This window comes from Pyrus communis, chromosome 17 (assembly GCF_041283825.1).
Source record: "Pyrus communis isolate YQ-2024b chromosome 17, ASM4128382v1, whole genome shotgun sequence".
NCBI lineage: Eukaryota > Viridiplantae > Streptophyta > Magnoliopsida > Rosales > Rosaceae > Pyrus > Pyrus communis.
In genome coordinates, this window is record NC_142581.1 from 19,532,321 (window position 1) to 19,549,983 (window position 17,663).

General features: G+C 36.7%; 2 protein-coding genes across 3 annotated transcripts; one reads left to right on the forward strand and one right to left on the reverse strand.

Annotated features, from left to right (window-relative positions):
* Positions 1-1,766: 1,766 nt before the first annotated feature.
* On the forward strand, positions 1,767-6,195 carry LOC137708890 (protein SAWADEE HOMEODOMAIN HOMOLOG 1). The gene is made up of 9 exons (XM_068448052.2): positions 1,767-2,132; positions 2,872-2,957; positions 3,145-3,190; positions 3,331-3,469; positions 4,420-4,483; positions 5,068-5,119; positions 5,397-5,540; positions 5,698-5,820; positions 5,918-6,195. Exons 1-9 carry the CDS (start codon positions 2,067-2,069, stop codon positions 6,032-6,034), a joined length of 837 nt encoding a protein of 278 aa, XP_068304153.2. The 5' UTR covers positions 1,767-2,066; the 3' UTR covers positions 6,035-6,195.
* A 280-nt stretch (positions 6,196-6,475) lies between these two features.
* LOC137749565 (casein kinase 1-like protein HD16) lies at positions 6,476-12,362 on the reverse strand. 2 transcript variants are annotated; one of them, XM_068489685.2, is made up of 16 exons: positions 11,645-12,362; positions 10,505-10,630; positions 10,314-10,387; positions 10,151-10,220; positions 9,969-10,024; positions 9,788-9,859; positions 9,199-9,293; positions 9,052-9,118; positions 8,799-8,928; positions 8,484-8,702; positions 8,221-8,363; positions 7,827-8,001; positions 7,539-7,629; positions 7,277-7,434; positions 6,933-7,121; positions 6,476-6,834 (listed from the first exon to the last, which is right to left on the reverse strand). In XM_068489685.2, exons 1-16 carry the CDS (start codon positions 12,050-12,052, stop codon positions 6,775-6,777), a joined length of 2,133 nt encoding a protein of 710 aa, XP_068345786.2. In that variant the 5' UTR covers positions 12,053-12,362; the 3' UTR covers positions 6,476-6,774. The 2 variants fall into 2 exon arrangements, with proteins under 2 accessions (XP_068345786.2, XP_068345787.2); XM_068489686.2 differs by lacking the exon at positions 9,788-9,859 and having other exon boundaries at positions 11,645-12,294.
* Between the last annotated feature and the right edge of the window lie 5,301 nt (positions 12,363-17,663).

The window sequence follows — 17,663 nt, forward strand, 5'->3', positions numbered from 1 at the left end:
TACTACTCGGTATCCCGCTCCTTACGCTTTTGCTGCCTTAGTGGACATGAATGTTGAACCTACTTGCTACACACAAGTATCTCGATCTCCCGAATGGAAATAGGCCATGCTCAAAGAATATAATGCACTTATTCAACAGGGTTCCTAGTCCTTGGTCCCTTCCCATAATTCCATCAATATGGTTGGTTGCAAATGGGTTTTCAAAATTAAGCAGTGATCTGATGGCACACTTGAACGGTACAGGGCACGTTTCGTTGCCAAAGTGTTCCATCAATAGTCTGGCATTGATTATTTTGATACTTTTAGCCCTGTCGTCAAACCTCCAATGATTCACACTGTTCTCTGTCAGGCTATTTCTTTTCGATGGTCCATTCGGCAGCTCGATGTCAAAAATGCATTCTTGCGTGGCTCTCTCTCTCTTTGAAGATGTTTACATGCGACAACCCTCGGGATTTGTTGATCCTAATTGTCCTCACCATGTGTGCAAACTTCATAAGGCCATCTACGGTCTCAAGCAGGCTCCACATGCATGGTTTCAACGTTTTAGTTCTTTCCTTGTACAATTTGTCTCTGTCAAAGTCGGGCTAACACCTCCATGTTTGTTTATCAGGATAATTCTCGTGTTTTGATTTTATTATTGTATGTGGATGATATTATTCTCACTGACAGTGGTTCTTCTCATATTCACACCTTTATTTGCACACTGGGAGCAGAATTTAACATCCAAGATTTGGGGCATTTGCATTATTTTCTTGGCGTGGAGGTTAATTATCACATGGATTCTCTCCATCTTACTTAGAACAAATATACAATTGATCTCCTCAAACGCATCAATCTCTTTGACTGTAAACTCGTTTCTACACCCATGGCTTTGAAAGGTACACATTCTTACGGTACAAAACTTGCCGATCCTACACTTTATTGACACATTGTTGGTGCCTTCCAATACTTTACCATGACCCGTCCCGATATCTCATATGTGATTCAACATGTAGCTCAGTTTATGGGATCTCCCAATGATGTTCATTTTGAATCTGTTAAACGGATATTACGCTACCTCAAAGGCACTCTTGGTTTTGGTTTTCCTATTCGTAGGTCTCTTGATTGTTCCTTTTTAATTGCCTATTCCAATGCCGATTGGGCAGGATGTCCTGATACACGACGGTCCACATCCGACTACTGCAGATTTTTGGGACCCAATCTCATCTCATGGAGTGCTAAGAAACAGCCAACAGTTTTCTCGTTCCAGTGTAGAAGCCGAATATCGAGCCCTTGCCTATGCATGTGCTGATACTATATGGATTCAAAATCTTTGAACTGAACTTCGTTGTCCACTCACTCGTCCCGTGTTACTCAACTGCGACAACTTGTCTATCACATACTTAGTTGCTAATCTTGTGTTTCATGCTCGCATGAAACACATTGGGATTGATTATCATTTTGTCCGTGAACGAGTTGCTTCTGGCAGTCACAAGGTTCAATTTATTCCATCCACGTTTCAGCTTGCCGATGTCTTCACCAAAGGATTATCAGTTGACCGGTTTTCATGTCTTATTTCCAAACTTGTCACCTCTCCGGAGTCAAGTTTGTGGGGGAGTGTTAGGGGGTTACGGGAGTTACCATAGTTAAGGGTCTTCAATGATAATACATTATTGTTTTAGCTATTATGTTGTTATTAACCTTTATTAGGATATAATGTGTTTTCCGTTTCATTGTAACCACTAGGAAGATATCATATAGTTTGTGTATAACTTATAGATTGTAATATCTCAAATCATTATCATTGAATATACAGTTTCTAAAAGTTTAAATAAAAAATTTGTTCTTCACTTAATTCTGTTTAAGTTGTTATGTGGAGGACAGGTGTTACAATAACATGCTTGTAACAAGCTGGGCATTGGGTATTTGGGCACTGCAGATTTGAACTCGCATCGATGCAATGCCTCCCCGCTTCCCCTTGCGAGTTGGGAGTAGAGACGTAAAACCCGGTGGGGAAAAGGTGAGTGAGTGGGTGACACCACTCTCACTCTCATTCTGCACCAGATTAGAATCTCAGTTCGACAGAGATGGACAATTTTCGTACAATAAAAAGAGAGGCAATGAACTCTCTCTCTGTTTTCACTCACTCTGAGGTAAAAAATCTCTCACCCCCTTACTGTGATATCTGCAATTGGGTACTTTCAGCTATATGGGTTTCTCTGATTCTGCAAAACATTCTACTCTTTGGCTTTAAATTCAGCTGCTACTTGTTGGGTTTTCTGTAATTTGATTTTTCCAAATTGGGTTTTCTATAACTTTTTGTTTTATGTATTGCGATGCTTGCTGTTGGACTTTTCCTTTTTATGGTAAATTTAGTTTTGTTTCACAAAACAAGCTTTGGGGTCTTTCGTTTTTACTGGATTTGATGGTAAAGTTTGAGGCTTCTCTCTTTCTCTCTGTATCTGCCATGTTACCTTTACATATATAATAAGATATATACACAAATGTAGTCGTTTGGATGAAAGAAAATGTAACTTACGAAGTCTAGGGAGTTCACCGTGTATTAGTTCTGCATTTTTGTTCTTTTTTTCTTTTCAAATTCTGTATTGGATGATATTTGGTACTTGATGAGTCAAATTATTTCTCCATGTTTCAAATATGTCCTATCAAACGAGATGCAAATATGGTCGCAGACGGATTCACTACTCTAGGACATTATTACAAACGATCTTGTATTCGGTTTAGTAAATTTCCTACTACATTTATTCCTAAGTTTAGTTATGACTCTTATGGTTCTAGGACCCAAAGAGGATCCTACTTGTAACTTTTGTATTCAGTTGTTCAAAGGATAGTTTCTGTATCATATATTGATTGTATTTTGCCTTCTGGCAGATTATGGAAATGGAAAATTTAGTTAAGCATGTCGCAAAGCAATCACTTACTCAGGAGTTTTTCCAAGACCTTGCAACAAGTTTCAGGTGATTTCTGTAATGTTAAATAGCATAGGTTATAGCCTGAATTGGGCAGACACATTTGTTTTATTTTTTGTCAAAAAAGAAATAAAAAGAATGGTTTCCTGGAGTTAAATATTCATACTTACACAGAACAGGGGTTTTCCAAGTACAAGTCTTTTATTAAGTTTTTCGCCTTGCTCTGTCTTTTCAGTTGTGCTCCAATCCGTGCTGGAAAACCTGATGTAACATGGGAACAGGTTAGTCATTTGTTTTTCCTTTTTCCTCGCTTTGATCTTATTTTTTATACTGCAGATTTGTTTTTCCTTTTTCCTCGCTTTGATCTTATTTTTTATACTGCAGCATGTTGTAATCCTATCATGTTCTTATTATGTTCTAGGTGCAAAGTTGGTTCCAGGACAAACAAAAAGAGCTGCAAGCCAAAAGCACTTCCCTGCCTAGTACTGTCGAGTTATTGGTTGATTTTTCAGATTCAAATGTTGCAAGAAATGCACCTCAAGTTTCTCAGAAGCCAAAAGGTTATCCTTTTTGTCAGTATGGATGAAGCTGTAGAAAAGATGATCTATAATCTGTTTTATTCAATGGTTTTTCCATATTATATGCAAATTTTAATTTTACCATGTAGTCAGAATTATGTCTATGCTAGCATCAGATAACATAAATAAAATTTAATGATGCAAATCAGAATGCATCAACTTGGAGCCCTTCAAAAGCCATTGTAGCATGTCAGTGCTATCTTGGTGGAGAAGGGCAGGTGGGGTAAGAGTTTTGTCAATGTCGGAGTCCAAGACCTAATTGATCAATCTCCGAAGCTACAGTATTATCAACATGCTTAATTCTTTAACAACTTTACAGCCTTGTGTATGTAACGTTACTTAATCGAGGGGTCTTCAGAAGCCATAATTATACGGTTCTGAAGTGCTATAGATGCTATTTTATTACCCAAATTACTAGTGATAGGTGTTGCACTTTCTCTGCATAGCGATTGGCTGGATTCTATTGCGAGATATTTCTGTGGTCAACTTTTCATCTGCTATGTACATTAATTAGTTACATGCGATATATTATTTTACCTTTGTTTTGTGATGTTTCTTTCTTTTTGTGTAAAAGTTTTGCTTGCTTTAATTTTCCATGTCTTATTATCTTTTTGCGTATATAGTGTAGTGGCAAATATTATGCCCCTCTTTCCAGGATTTTGAGGTCATTACTTCTGTTATCATCTATGCATGGAAACCGTCTAAGATATTTTCATGGGCAGGGTCTTCTACAACAGATGTTTAAAATCTTGCTTTTGTTTTCCTTTGGTGAGTATATCTGTTGAATTTTTCAGTTGTGATATTGGGACGTTATCTCTTAACATGCATCTTAAAAAACTTAATCACGCAGAGCGGTTAAATGGGGAATCTTCCATCTATCTCTGATTCCTTATTACGTTTTCTGAAAAATTTACTTGATAACTTTAACTCAGGTAAATGGGTCACAGAACTTTCAGAGTTGGCATTTGAAGCAAAATCATCGAAAGATGATGCATGGTAAGAATTCATCTGTCCAAGGATAGTTCCAAGTCAGCTATACTTGATTTTATACGTTACATTTGAAACACCTGTTCGTTGTTAATATGTTACGTGTCATGAGTACAATTCCTATTCTGTGGGATTTCTTACCCTAAGTGATGTACATGTTTGAAGAATTTCTGTGTGAAAAAGTAAAATATAAACTACGGGGCAGATCCGCAAAGTGTGAGTATAGTTCTTCATGCAGTGCAGTCAAACTTAGGTTCAGAAGACAGTTATCTCACGTGATTATGCTCTAGAAGAAAAAAATGAGCTTGCTTACTTGTTAGGAAATCAGCCAAAGTAATTATAATTGTTGGATTTTGCATAGTTTACTTTCTTAGATTAAGGTATGAAATCACCTTTATTCTGTGATATACCGGATTTTTGGTACTATAAATTTACTCGAGATGTTTTGGGGATTAACTAATAAAGGCTAGGATATAAACACCAATGTAAAAATTTTTACATAGTTTATTATTTCTTCAAATCAAGCCATGGTTTATTATTTCTTTCAATTCAAATTGAAGCACAACTATACCTGACTATTTTTGGCGTTCCAGGTACGATGTTGCTACATTCCTCTCATACAGAGTAGTCAGTTCAGGAGACCTTGTACGATTCATCCTTATCGTTTTTTAGTATAATCATTATGCTTCATTTGGGTAAAAATGCAATTCTTAGTTTAGGTCTATTTTTCTAATTAGTAATTAGAGTATTACGAGAATAATGCAATAGGTTGTCTATTATCATAATGTCTTGATCTCTTTGTTTTATTTGCAACATTCACGGTTCCATTTTTGGTTAAGCATTTATTTTTTAAAGACTTACTAGCTAATATTGTCTCTGCTTGAAGAGAGATTTTAATATGTATTCCTGTTATATGTCACAGGAAGTTAAAGTGCGATTTTCCGGATTTGGTAGGGAGGAAGATGAGTGGGTGGATGTGAGAGGTGCAGTGCGTGAGCGATCTATTCCTTTGGAAGCTTCTGAGTGTCCGAAGGTGAAGGTTGGGGACCTAGTGCTATGCTTCCAGGTAATCCTTTACTCTTTCTTTTAAATTTGTCCCATAATCTGCCTTACAATGATGCATGGGAATCCAAAATATTGTAGAAGGCATACTTTCGATAATGCATACCTTTCCCAAGATATTAGTATTCTCTTTTCGTTTGGCCTTAATACCTTATTTACAGGAAAGAGAACATCAAGCTGTATACTGTGATGCCGAAGTTTTGGCCATCCACCGGGGGCTACATGACATGAACGGTGCCTGCAAGTGTACCTTCGTTGTTCGCTTTGACCATGATAGCTCCGAGGTAAATTTCCAAGGATCTATGTGCAGATATGTTTGTATTCAAGTTCAATTTATCGCTCTAACGGTGCCTGATTGGATCCATGTGCTAATAATATCAGGAACATGTTGATCTGGGGAGGTTATGTATCAGGCCTGCACAAAGCACCTCAACAAATACTAAAACCCAACCGGAGCTCTTTAGAAATGGGGACATGAAAGTCTCCTTTCTTTATTGAAATGTGGCGCCAGACAAATTACAGATCGATGTGTGAATGTGCTTTTAACGAGTCAACTTAGACGGTGATTGGTTTTTGACGGTTATGGAAGAATGACTCCTCAAGTAATGTTCATTTTTCATAGGCAAAATGATTTCAATGCGAGCATTTTTTTCCTCGTACACACCTTTGTTTATTTCTTTTTATTCTCATTTGATTTATTTAATCTAATAAGTAGAAATAAACGAGTGCACGGAGAGAAACAGACAAAAAAAAAAAAAAAAAAGAACGTGCACACTAGAATCGAGATATTCAAAACTTTGTGGTTAGGTGATGTGACAGTTGGCAGTGGAAGCCAGATTGTTCGTTGAGATTGTGCTTACTGCTTAAGCAACTTTGAATATTCCTGACTTGACAATGCTTCAAGAGTAGCAAAAAATAAGACAATATTTTGTTACTTCGTTTGCAAGAAAACGCTCTTTTAATTAACCATTCACATCAACAAGACGCTGTTCCCACACAGACTGGCCAACTATAGGTTTCGTCTACAAGTTTCTATAATTACAATTAATTAGGCCTTCATGTCATCAAAAATTTCCCGGCATAGGCCGTCGAGACTCCCCCCCCTTTCAGTCGGGGATGGAAATGTCACTGCTTCGTTTCCTTCATCAATCTTCTCTTTGGAAGAATCGGGATCAGGCACAGCCCCAACCGGAAACAATTTTGCAACGGTGTCCACAGATCCCAAATAGTCAGGCGGCTTATGAAACTGTTCGCCCGTAACAAATGGATGCAAGATAAAGGTTCTTCGCCCACTTCTCCTGTAATATTTGGATACGAGTTAATCCCATGTATTGAAATCTCATCGATAAGGGAAGGAAACAGAACCCTGACAATACTAGATGAAATTGTATGTTACCTTGACGTGCGTACTGGGAAATACAGAAGTACGAAGCGTCTCCTGTGTTTCGTCTTGAAGCTTCCTCTTTGGGATACTAAGAACAAAAGCAGCCTGATCACACGTTGCTGCAGTTGCTGTTATGCGATATCCACTGTCCCACCGCCTATGAATACCTTCGCTTGGATAAAGAAAATCTAGCTCAACAACCTGAAAAACAAAATATTGTCTGCCGTTAAATAATTAGTTCCATACAAACAGGACACGTTGGCCAGAGAGGAAAAAAGAGTCAATGCTGCCGCGTTCACTTGCCCTTTAGGCTTCTCCAAATACTCAGAGAAATGTGTTCTTAGATCCAAGATTACCTGGTCTGTATAATTTGCACCACGAGACATAACAACTGCCCATCTACTTCCAGAAGTGGCCATTGCAGTAACATGGAAACCCTCCCTCCACTTTTTGTTAATCCACTTATACGGAAATGTATCGCTTACTTTGTATGACTGCTGCGTAAACGTTGTACCTGGACCCAAACAAGTGAAATCAGCAATAAAAGAAAGCGGCCATTTTTTAGATTAAAATGTTCATAAAATAGAACCCCAAATGAACTAGACTATTTAGACTAACCCTTGGACATTACTACTAATGAACTCCCATTGGTAGCTCCAGCTATCGCACTGATGTAATAGTTCTTATCCCACTGCTCCATTATCCATTCCTTTAAATGCATCCGGAAAAATTCATCATGAGATTAAACAAATATACATTTTGAAATATAAAACCAAATGCTACCTACAAACAGTAACTGCCAGCATTCAAAAATTTGACAAAGTGGAAGAACCACTTCTAGCAAAAGTAAGTCATTATGCCAGAGAAGATGATCAATTCTGGTTGATTGAAAGTACAAGTATGTACCTTGTGAAGCGAACATGGTGAGAGTTTGTAAACTTGGGAAGAAAAATTAGTCCCTGCATCCATAATTAAGGCCCACAAATTTTCATAAGAGGCCACACTGCTAATATATAACCCATCCTCGGTCCCTTTATCAATATGCTGAGCAAGCCTTGTATCAGCCACATTATAGTGATACCTAAAGAAACGTGAGAAAAAAGCTTTAAACAATATGGCACAAAAACAATGAAGACAGCAATATAACTATCAAAACAGAAAGAAAGATACAGATGGTAAAATCTGTTATGTTATTATGAAGAAGTCCCAAAACCATCACTAAATAAGCAATAGGATATTATGAAGAAGTCCCAAAACCATAACTAAATAAGCAATAGGACTGCTTCAGTCATAGAAATACCTTTGCTTCATTGGTCTATGAGCATTATAAACACTAATCCACTGATTTGCTGGCATACCCATCCTAATCCTCTTCTTCGGTTGTTCATCGTCTTCCTCCTCCATACTCAATCTTCCTCTTTTATGACCGACCAGATTAATAAGCTTCACAAATAAGAGAGATTTATATTAGATGCACTACTCATACCTTTAAAATTTTTATGTAAATAAAGTACTGCCTAAGGGTTAGCCATCATCAACAAAACGAGAGAAGATTATGCATACCTTCTGTGCACCCTCTGTGTTTATTGGCCTGACAGCAGGATTTGGACCAACAACGCCATCAAAGAGTGATATATATTTGGCATAATTTGGTTCTTCATCAAACTTCAAGTTCACCACATATTCCACAAATTGTCTAAACGGATTTGGATTGAAGGAACACAATGTCTCTGGAGATGTTGCCATCTTCTTTTTGCAAACAAGAAACCCTTTATTGTCTCCCTGAAAAGACCAACATATTATAATAAAATGAAATGCAAAAAAATTAATGCAAGCACGGCAAAAATTTGAAGTCAAGCTACGAAAGAAAGAACAAACCTGATATCCTTGCCAAGGCAGACGACCACGTAGAAGGAATACAAGGGTGTAAGCTAGAGACTCGAGATCATCTCTCCTACTACCCGTTCTACCTAAATGCGCATGCACGCTAGCGTAACGCACTGTTCCTCTATAAAACCAGAAAACTTAAGGACTAAGTAGCAGAAAGTTTTTTTTTATTTTTTATTTTTAAAAAGAAGCATATAAATGAGTAAGGGAAACAAAACAAGAAGATTGGAAAAAATGCTTGTACCTGAAAACATCTGGCCTCTGGTCATACTCTACATGCCGACCACTTGTACTTTCTCGCCATCTAGTTGCTGATAAGACCAAAACAAGTTATATTATGATGATGACGACTCATTGACGACTACCATACTACTTAGCAGTCAAAAAGTACCTAGTCCAAGGTCAACTAGATACAACTTTTTCTCATCAGGAGTCCCAGGAGGACCAAGCAGAAAATTCTCAGGCTTTACATCCCCATGCACATACCTGAAAACAACATGGTAGGAGAGTTAAACCACCAATCCGGTGACTGTTTCACAAAACTACTTCAACTACCCCTCAAAAAATTTCCACATCAAAAGTTTTAGTTATCAAATAGTAAGTTGTGCATTGTGAAATTTCCAAACACTCCATTGATCTTATTGTCCAGACAAACTTTACATGCAACTACCTTCCTAATGTCCTAACTCTTAATTTTTCTAAAAAAATGAAATTGTATGTAGAGAAAACAAATTGTCCATTCCAAGTGTATTTGGATGGTCAAAGAACCTAAATGTGATATTAAGATACTAGATAAGAGAATCATAGGCTTACTATTTCACATCAATACTTCCCACATATAAACATCATCTAAAGGAATACATTGCATAACCATAACAAAGTTCTTAGTTGTTTCATGGATATAGTAATGTTACAGACCAATCCAAACCACCAGAGAGAGAGGAAGAACAAAAATGACAACTTGCTAAAGAAACTCTTACCCTCGAGAATGCATCTTCTCCAATATTGATATTGCTTCAATGGCAATGCAAGCAACCATTTCAACAGACATTCTAAATTTTCAAAGATGACTAAATTACCAAACTGGAAATCATGAAAACCATAAAATAATAATTAAAGAAATATTCTAATTTAAGAGTCACTTTTGTAATTGAAACTTACGTGTGAGAGTTACTATTCCAAACATCCCACAAGCTTGGGCCCAAGATATCCATAACCTGCAGCATGAAGGGTTTAGGAAATATTAAAAAACTAGTCCTGAACGAGTATATCATGCAACTATCAAAACATTATAATGTGGCTATCAATGTTCAAAACAAGTAAGCCAAAAGAAGACTGCATACCATGACATAATAGTCGCCTTGCTGGCCCTTGAAATGTACTCGCGGCACGCCATGGCTGCCTCCAAGAGTGCTGTAAAAGAAACACAAAGTAAATGATGGATTCAGAAATACTATTAAAAATTAAAAAACAGTACCAAAACCTTTGTGGCTGAGGCATTCTCACCTGTATATTTGCCACTCAGCTGGTGGTCCATAGCTACACCCTTTACTATTTTTATGCTCAAATTTCAATGCCACCTAAGATACAGAGGTAGAAAAATGTGTATATAAGGGAGAAGCAGAAAAGCAAGGTAAAAGGTAAAGATAGAATAACACTCAACAATCAGAAAATATTACAAGAACGATGTTCTTCACCTCTAAAGCTCCTGGGCCAGTTCTCTCGTTTGTATTTATTACACGTCGACCAACATAGACTTGTCCGAAACCACCCTTACCCAGCTTTCTGTCCACTTTGTAAACAGGGGAACCACCAACCTGAACCTGCAGCAAACAAACATAGGAATTTCAATAAAGACGGAACAATGTAGTGTGAAGATATTAAAGAAGGAAACAACTACGCAGGTTTTAACTAGAATTCCATCCAGAATTTCAGATGCAGCACTTGTTGGACTAAGCATGGTGGTTGCTTGTTCTCAATACACATTATCGCAAAATACATGTCGTACAATTCTCAGACTTACAGCTGTAACTACTACTCATCATTATTAGTAGTTTTAAAACAATAGATTATTATTATTATTAAAGATATATTATGGGAGATACCTATAACTACCAGGACACAAGGACTCAGCATAGTGATCGTAGAAAATGTAAATCAGGACATAAAAACAAAACCTGCTTATACCTTATCCACCAACACATTTAGCAATACTAAAAGCAGCTCAAACAGTACACATGTAGCTCTGTACTGTTCACAAAATATCACCATAACTGCATTCCAACTCTAACAAGAAACTTAATTTGTTTTCATCATTACTTATTTGTTCTAACGAGTTTTAGAAATGGGACCAACTTCTCTGATTCCAATCAAAGATTCTAGACAGGGTTAACAGGAGGTCAAATTCAGGTTTCTGTCCTTTCCAATTTAAGTTGCGAAAAATTATGATCAATACGACCTGTGACAACAAACCGAACACTTGTTCCCATAAGCATACTAAATAAATGGCCATGACCTACCACCAAAACTCTACATTTACATTAATCCGTTAATACAATTGTAGAAAAACACTTCTTACAAAATCTCAAAGATCTCAGACTTGAACCCAGTTGCAATTCCAAAATGGAAATCAAATAAAACCGAAAATCTTCACTAAAGTACAGCAGCAAACCCCAATGCCCCCATAATCCCCCATCCCGCAGACTATAAATACACCCAACAACTGCAGATGACCCACAATCGGCATTCATATTCAACAGCATTCAGTAAAGACCAAATATTTTTGTTACAAATTTAAAATTTTAATTAATTAAAATATAAAAACAAGACTAACGAACCTTCTCAGGAATTGGAGCAGTGCTTCCTTCGTCTTCACCGGCATTGGGCTTATCATTGCTCGGCGCAGCGCCGGCTGCTCCGCCGCCACCATCATAATCATCCATTTTCTTCTCTCCCAATTTCTCCTTCTCTGCCTCAACGACTACGTTTTTCTCATCACCCACCACCACTACCTTCTCGCGATTCTGCTCCTCTTCTCTAACCTTATCACTCACGTTCTTGTTATTGAGATTACTCGGCACAGCTGCTGCTGCCGCCGCCGCCGCAGCCGCTCTCCTCCACCTTGTTCTCGTCGCTATCGCCTCGCCGGCGTCGATCGGACTCGGAACCTTCTCCTGTTTCTGCTTCTTAGCTGCGGCCGCCTTTGCTCCTCGTCCCCTGCGTGCTCCGCCACGCGGTACCGGCATCTTTCATCGTCCGATTCTCATCCCCCGCGCAAACGTCACAAACGCGTCACTGCCGACCGACGACCAGCCGTAATGAGCGAACAAGAATCAAGAGGTCGCCGTTTCAAGGCCTCGACTCTTCGTTGGGTAATGCGTCGAAAGAATTAGGGATTCGAGATCGGAAAGACTCACAGAAGAGGCTTCGACTAGTTAGACAGAGAGAGAGAGAGAGAGAGAGAGAGAGGAGAGAGAGAGGGGGAGACAAAGGTCCGAAGGGATTATTAATTTATTTATAAAATTAAATATGTTTTAAAGGAAAATTAAAGGAAACAAAGTGGAATTTTGGAAAGTAATTAGATTTTATTTCCTTTTTTCATGTCGGTGGATCGGGAGCGTTGATAAGGTGGGTAATTGACGGTGGGATCCGGGTTTTTTATTTATTTATTTATTTTGCAGATGGTGGGTAAATTGATGAAAAGGTGTTGATAGGTTGTGAATTTTCTAAAATGACCTAAGTGCCCCTTGGCCGTTGCATCGGCTACCTGCGGCGTAGAAAGGGTGTCGTGTGGATTCATGGTTGACTGATTGAAGTGGTGTGATTTGATACTTGATTATTTTTGTGCCAGATGTTACGATTTTTTATTTTTTTTTAAAAGAAAGTTAATGAAAAGGATTTTAACGAGATAGACAAAATAAATGGTAAAGTGAATAGTATCAGAATTGACTTTTTAGTATAAAAATATGGTTTTTCGTTAAAGCGAACAGTAGCAGAAGTTTTTTTGTTAAAGTTCATTTTTTTTTAATGGAGTGTCATATTTACTTTTTTTTTATTCCTCACAAACCAATTATTAATTTATATCTTTGATCTTCTTTAATTCAGTTGAACTGATAGCTGCAAATTAAGAGGGTATGTATGAAGTAAATTGACATGCACCAATTCTATTATTTGAATTCATAAAAATAAAAATTTAGAATTTCTGTGTGGGAAAAAACTTGAAATTCAGGACCTCAGATCTCCAATTTTAAATTTCATGTAAATAAGTGTTATTTCTAAATTTCTATAAATGAGAGTTTAAAAATAAAAAATTCCGTATTTAAATTTCATTGTTCTTTTAGGTTTGTTTGTTTGTTTTTTTTTTTTTTTTTTTGAACAAGTGGTATTATCTACACTAAAGGGATGTGAGCTTAGCCTCACAGTGGACTAGTAATAATGTGGTTCAAATTCGCCTTTGGCGAGAATAGCCTAAGATCTCTCACTTACAAGTAAAGAAAAATATCACTATACTTAAGTACTAATTGGCAGGTTTCTTTTAGGTTAATCAAATAAGAAAACTCACAAATTATAGAAAATAAAATTCCATCATTTAAAAATACCTTATTAATCTTAAACTTCCTCTTCCAAACAGTGTGTAAGGGTTTAGAGAGATTGTTTAACTTTAGTATACAAAATATGATCTCTTTAGTATCATTCCAAAGATAGTTGATGAAAAAAAAAAAAAGGTAACACTGTAGGAGCATAATTAGTCCATTGCTTAATATTTCGAACTGCTTTTCAAAATATTCAAGTTACATATTATAGAGAATGCAAAAGTTCACAAGGATCATTGTCTTTGCATGATTGAGATATGCTTGAATAGGTTTTCAAGGGTCATGGTCAAGACGCTACTTGTCTTTGCATCTTTGAAGAAAAAGAAAATATATGTAGAAACAATTGGACACTATTGGATGTATTCCTCCGTTAGCAGGTCTTAGGCCCATCTCAATTGAAGAGTTATCGATCAGTAATCTCATACACTTGACTGATTCAAACCACTACTTATTCATGTATCATCGAATTTGTATGCTCATCCTATTTATGTCATCAAAATCTGTAATAAACCATCATTTCAAATCATCATGTTACAGGGATTATTCGGATATTAGCTCGAGAAGAGCGCCAAACACCAAAGGTGAAGTAGCTCCTACCAGCAAGAGTATCCGTCTTTGTGAGGTATGAGGTCAATGGTAATATGTCACCCCACTTAAATGATAATAATATTCTTTCCATTAGGAGCTTCCCCCATCTGAGCTAGGCTAAAAAAAAAGAAATTAATAATGAATATAAATAAAGTATAAAATTCATATAGTAAGCGTGGGCAATAAACGAATTTCTTTTTAAAAAATTTAGATCGATTCCAGAGGCCAGTCTTCTATCTAATGAAATAGGCTTTGTGTCACATCCCGGCCCAAGCCCCACCACAACTCGGGCCTGACTCCACCGCAACATGATATTGTTTGCTTTGGGCCCATACCATACCCTCACGGTTTTGTTTCTGAAAACTCACACGAGAACTTACCAGTGGGTCACCCATCCTGGGAATGCTTTCGCGCGCACTTGTGTATATAGGCACTTTTATGTTTAAATTTATTCACATTTTACACATTATCACATTCTATAGCTTCGTCACCTTCCAGGTGTTGGCCAGCACAACTCGATTCGGAGTTCTAGTGGACATTCGGGTTGGGGTGTGTCACTTTGGCCTTCAGACACCCATTTTAGTATCTTTTAGCGCGAATCAAATCTTGTTAATTGTTAGATAATTTCAGTCTAAAGTAATCAATTATTCCTGGTATAGTTGTAATCAGTTGGATTACCATTCTCCATTATTAGTTCTGGGGTAAAGGCATTTACTTGCTTAGTGTGAAAGACTAAGGATTTGATCAAATTTACCTCTAGGGAGATGATTCACCGTAGTCTCAGTAAAACTCTCCAATTGCCATTGGCAAGTGTGGCCAGTGGCTCTGCTACAAAATAATTTTATTTTTGTCTAAATCTAAGTTTAGATATTAAAAGAGGTTTAGAAATCTTTACCCGTTTAGTCCAAAATACCACCAGCTCTTCTTTATGGATGAAAACAAATGAAACAATCATGCCCTGAGTCCAAGTTTTTTTAGAAATCACTATTCTCTCTTTCTTACACATGGCAACAATACAATAAAAGAAAAAGGGTCCACACGCCCAGATAAAGAATTTTGAACTGATATGAGAGTATCCGTTATTTGCCATGTTGGCTATAATGGTAACGTGGTTATTTTCAACTTGGGAATTCTCTCCACCGAGAATGGAGAGAGTTAGGAGAAGGGAAGGGCCTCATAGCTTTTTACTATAGGCAATTCAAGGAAACCCCCACCATTTTTTTACCAAAATTTGACTGAGAAGTAAGGTCGTGACTCCAATAGGACACACTTCATCAAATAAATAGTCGAAGGCTGTAAACGATCAAATAATGGTCTCATGATTGTTACAAGTTGAATGAGAGACAACTTGAAGATAGCAGAGATTCTAGAATCTAATCCAGCCACAACTCTAGCAAGAGTAGGTTTTGAAGAATAAAAACATATGCATAAGGTATAAGTACTTATTTCCTATGGACAGTTGGAATTCGATAACAAATAGGCGCATATCGGGTTTCTTTTGGTAACAAATTTTTAGGACATCCAGAAACTGAAAAAGTCTCATGTATCTAGTAAATCAATGTTATCTCTATCTATGGAAAAATGACCAACCCAGTCCTCTATGCCTCTCATGTCACATGTGTAAATTGTCTGTTGCTTGGTTCTAGAGTGCAAAAATTGGAACTATCACATGAGTCAGATCTCCATTAATTTTTAAGGTGCTTTCTGAAGTTTTCCTTTCAAAAAAGCATCCCTGGAACAAAAAGACTACTTTCTCACTGTGGCAACAACTGCAATAAGAACCCATACAAAAGTAACCCTTGTCGACGGGGTAAAAGTTTTCTCATAATTGATATCAAGAGTGAGTCAACTAGAAATAGGAAAATAATCCCAATAATCAAACTAGGAACTGAAAAATAATTAAAAATTGGAAACCAGAAAAGCAAGTGGGATTAGCCTTAATCCTGATCCCAATTCAATATGTTCTTATACATTAGTTGGACACAAAAATTCTAATCCAGTAAGTAGTTAGAAGTGAAGTTCCATACTAAATTAAAAATAACAGCAATTGCCACTTAGTACTATAGTCTATGACTATTCCTCTTCACTTGTAAGTGAGAGGTCTTAGGTTCGATTCTCGCCAAGGACGAAATTGAATCACATTATTGCTAGCTCATTGTGAGGTTAAGTCCACCCTATCCCCTTTAATGTAGATAATACTATTTGTTAATAAAAAAGGGAATTGTTATTGGTACTCTAAAAATCTCATTTTGCACTCCAAACTTTCTATAATTAGGAAAAAAATACACTTGTGAGGAGTGTAGAATGAGATTTTTGGAGTACTAATAACAATTCTAAAAGAAAAAAAAAGTAATTATCTATACTATATATTAAGAAAACCCTCCTTGTGAACTTTTTGCCATTTTTTTTTTTCAATTTTGCCCTCACTTTTGAGACACACTCTTGACCAAAAAAAAAAAGGAGGGCAAAAAGGTAATTTTGAACCTTCTAACAAAATGACAATTATATCGCTATTTTCCCTATTTTACACTCACTTTTAATACACAATATTTACATATAGAGGGCAAATGGTAATTATGTAATATTAAGGAAAATAGGCCTTTATTAAGAGATCCCATCATCATTGTGTCATACTCTTTTTAAAAATTTGATGTTTTTTGGATATTTTGAATGAACTGAAGTGGTTATGCTTGAGGAGAACGTGGGGGGAGGTGGGTGGTTGTTCACATACACAAAATGTGTTAATTAATCACAAGCGCTTGTCCTACAAGCAGGGTTGCCCTATGGGATCTGTAAGGCGACCACACGGGGAGCAAAAAACATATAGGGCCTCCAAAAATGATGTAGCCCAAAAGTTAGAAAAGTTGAGGAGACCCAATGTCTAAGGAATGTGTGTGTCTATTTTGCTTAGCTCATCTTTTTTTGAAAAAGTGGGTCATTTTTTTTGTTGAAAATTTCTATTTACACAAAAAATAATCTTTGGACACCCCTCCGTTTTTAAGAAAAATGCTATGGACACCCAAAAATATTTTATGTATTGCTAATAATAGCCTAAAAGTAATTTTTATTTTTATTTTTAACAAACGACATTATCTGTACTAATGGGGAGGGAATGAGTTTAGCCTCACAATGGGCTAACAATAATGTGGTTCAAAGAGAGAACTAGACAGAAAACAAAGAGAGAACTAGAAGAGATTTTGAGGAAGTAATTTTTTCATTGATCAATAAGCATTATTGAGTAGGTATTTATAAGGATCAAAGACATGCTAATTCTAATTCTGCAAGAGAAATAGGGAAATAATCCCAATAATCCAACTAGGAATGGGAAAATAATTAAAAACTGGAAACTAGACATTCAACTAGGAATAGGAAAAATTGGAGGGAAAAATAATTGAGGCACCAACAATAAGAACAGAAATCATAAGAACGGAAGATCAATTGACAAATATCATTACAAATGCTGCTTCAACTGATAAGTTTTCAAGTTTCTTACATAAGTTGGGTATGTGTGACATATGCACAAACTTGAAGGGGAGTGTTGATTTTTGTATATATTCATGTAATCTCGGGATTCTTAACATAGTATGGTTTCATGTAAATTAGCTTTTTTTTTTTCTTTTCTTATCGATATGATTGTAACATAATAAATTCCTCATTGACCAAACATGTGCTCCTC

Excerpts from the sequence above, each read along its gene's own strand:
- LOC137749565 (XM_068489685.2), bottom strand. The coding sequence starts at position 12,052 with ATGCCGGTACCGCGTGGCGGAGCACGCAGGGGACGAGGAGCAAAGGCG. Across the intron at positions 10,025-10,150 it reads AAGGCGACTATTATGTCATG|GTTATGGATATCTTGGGCCC; the intron begins GTATGCAGTCTT and ends TTCATGCTGCAG. Across the intron at positions 7,435-7,538 it reads ATTAGTAGTAATGTCCAAGG|GTACAACGTTTACGCAGCAG; the intron begins GTTAGTCTAAAT and ends GTTTGGGTCCAG.
- LOC137708890 (XM_068448052.2), top strand. The coding sequence starts at position 2,067 with ATGGACAATTTTCGTACAATAAAAAGAGAGGCAATGAACTCTCTCTCT. Across the intron at positions 5,120-5,396 it reads TAGTCAGTTCAGGAGACCTT|GAAGTTAAAGTGCGATTTTC; the intron begins GTACGATTCATC and ends TATATGTCACAG. Across the intron at positions 5,541-5,697 it reads ACCTAGTGCTATGCTTCCAG|GAAAGAGAACATCAAGCTGT; the intron begins GTAATCCTTTAC and ends CCTTATTTACAG.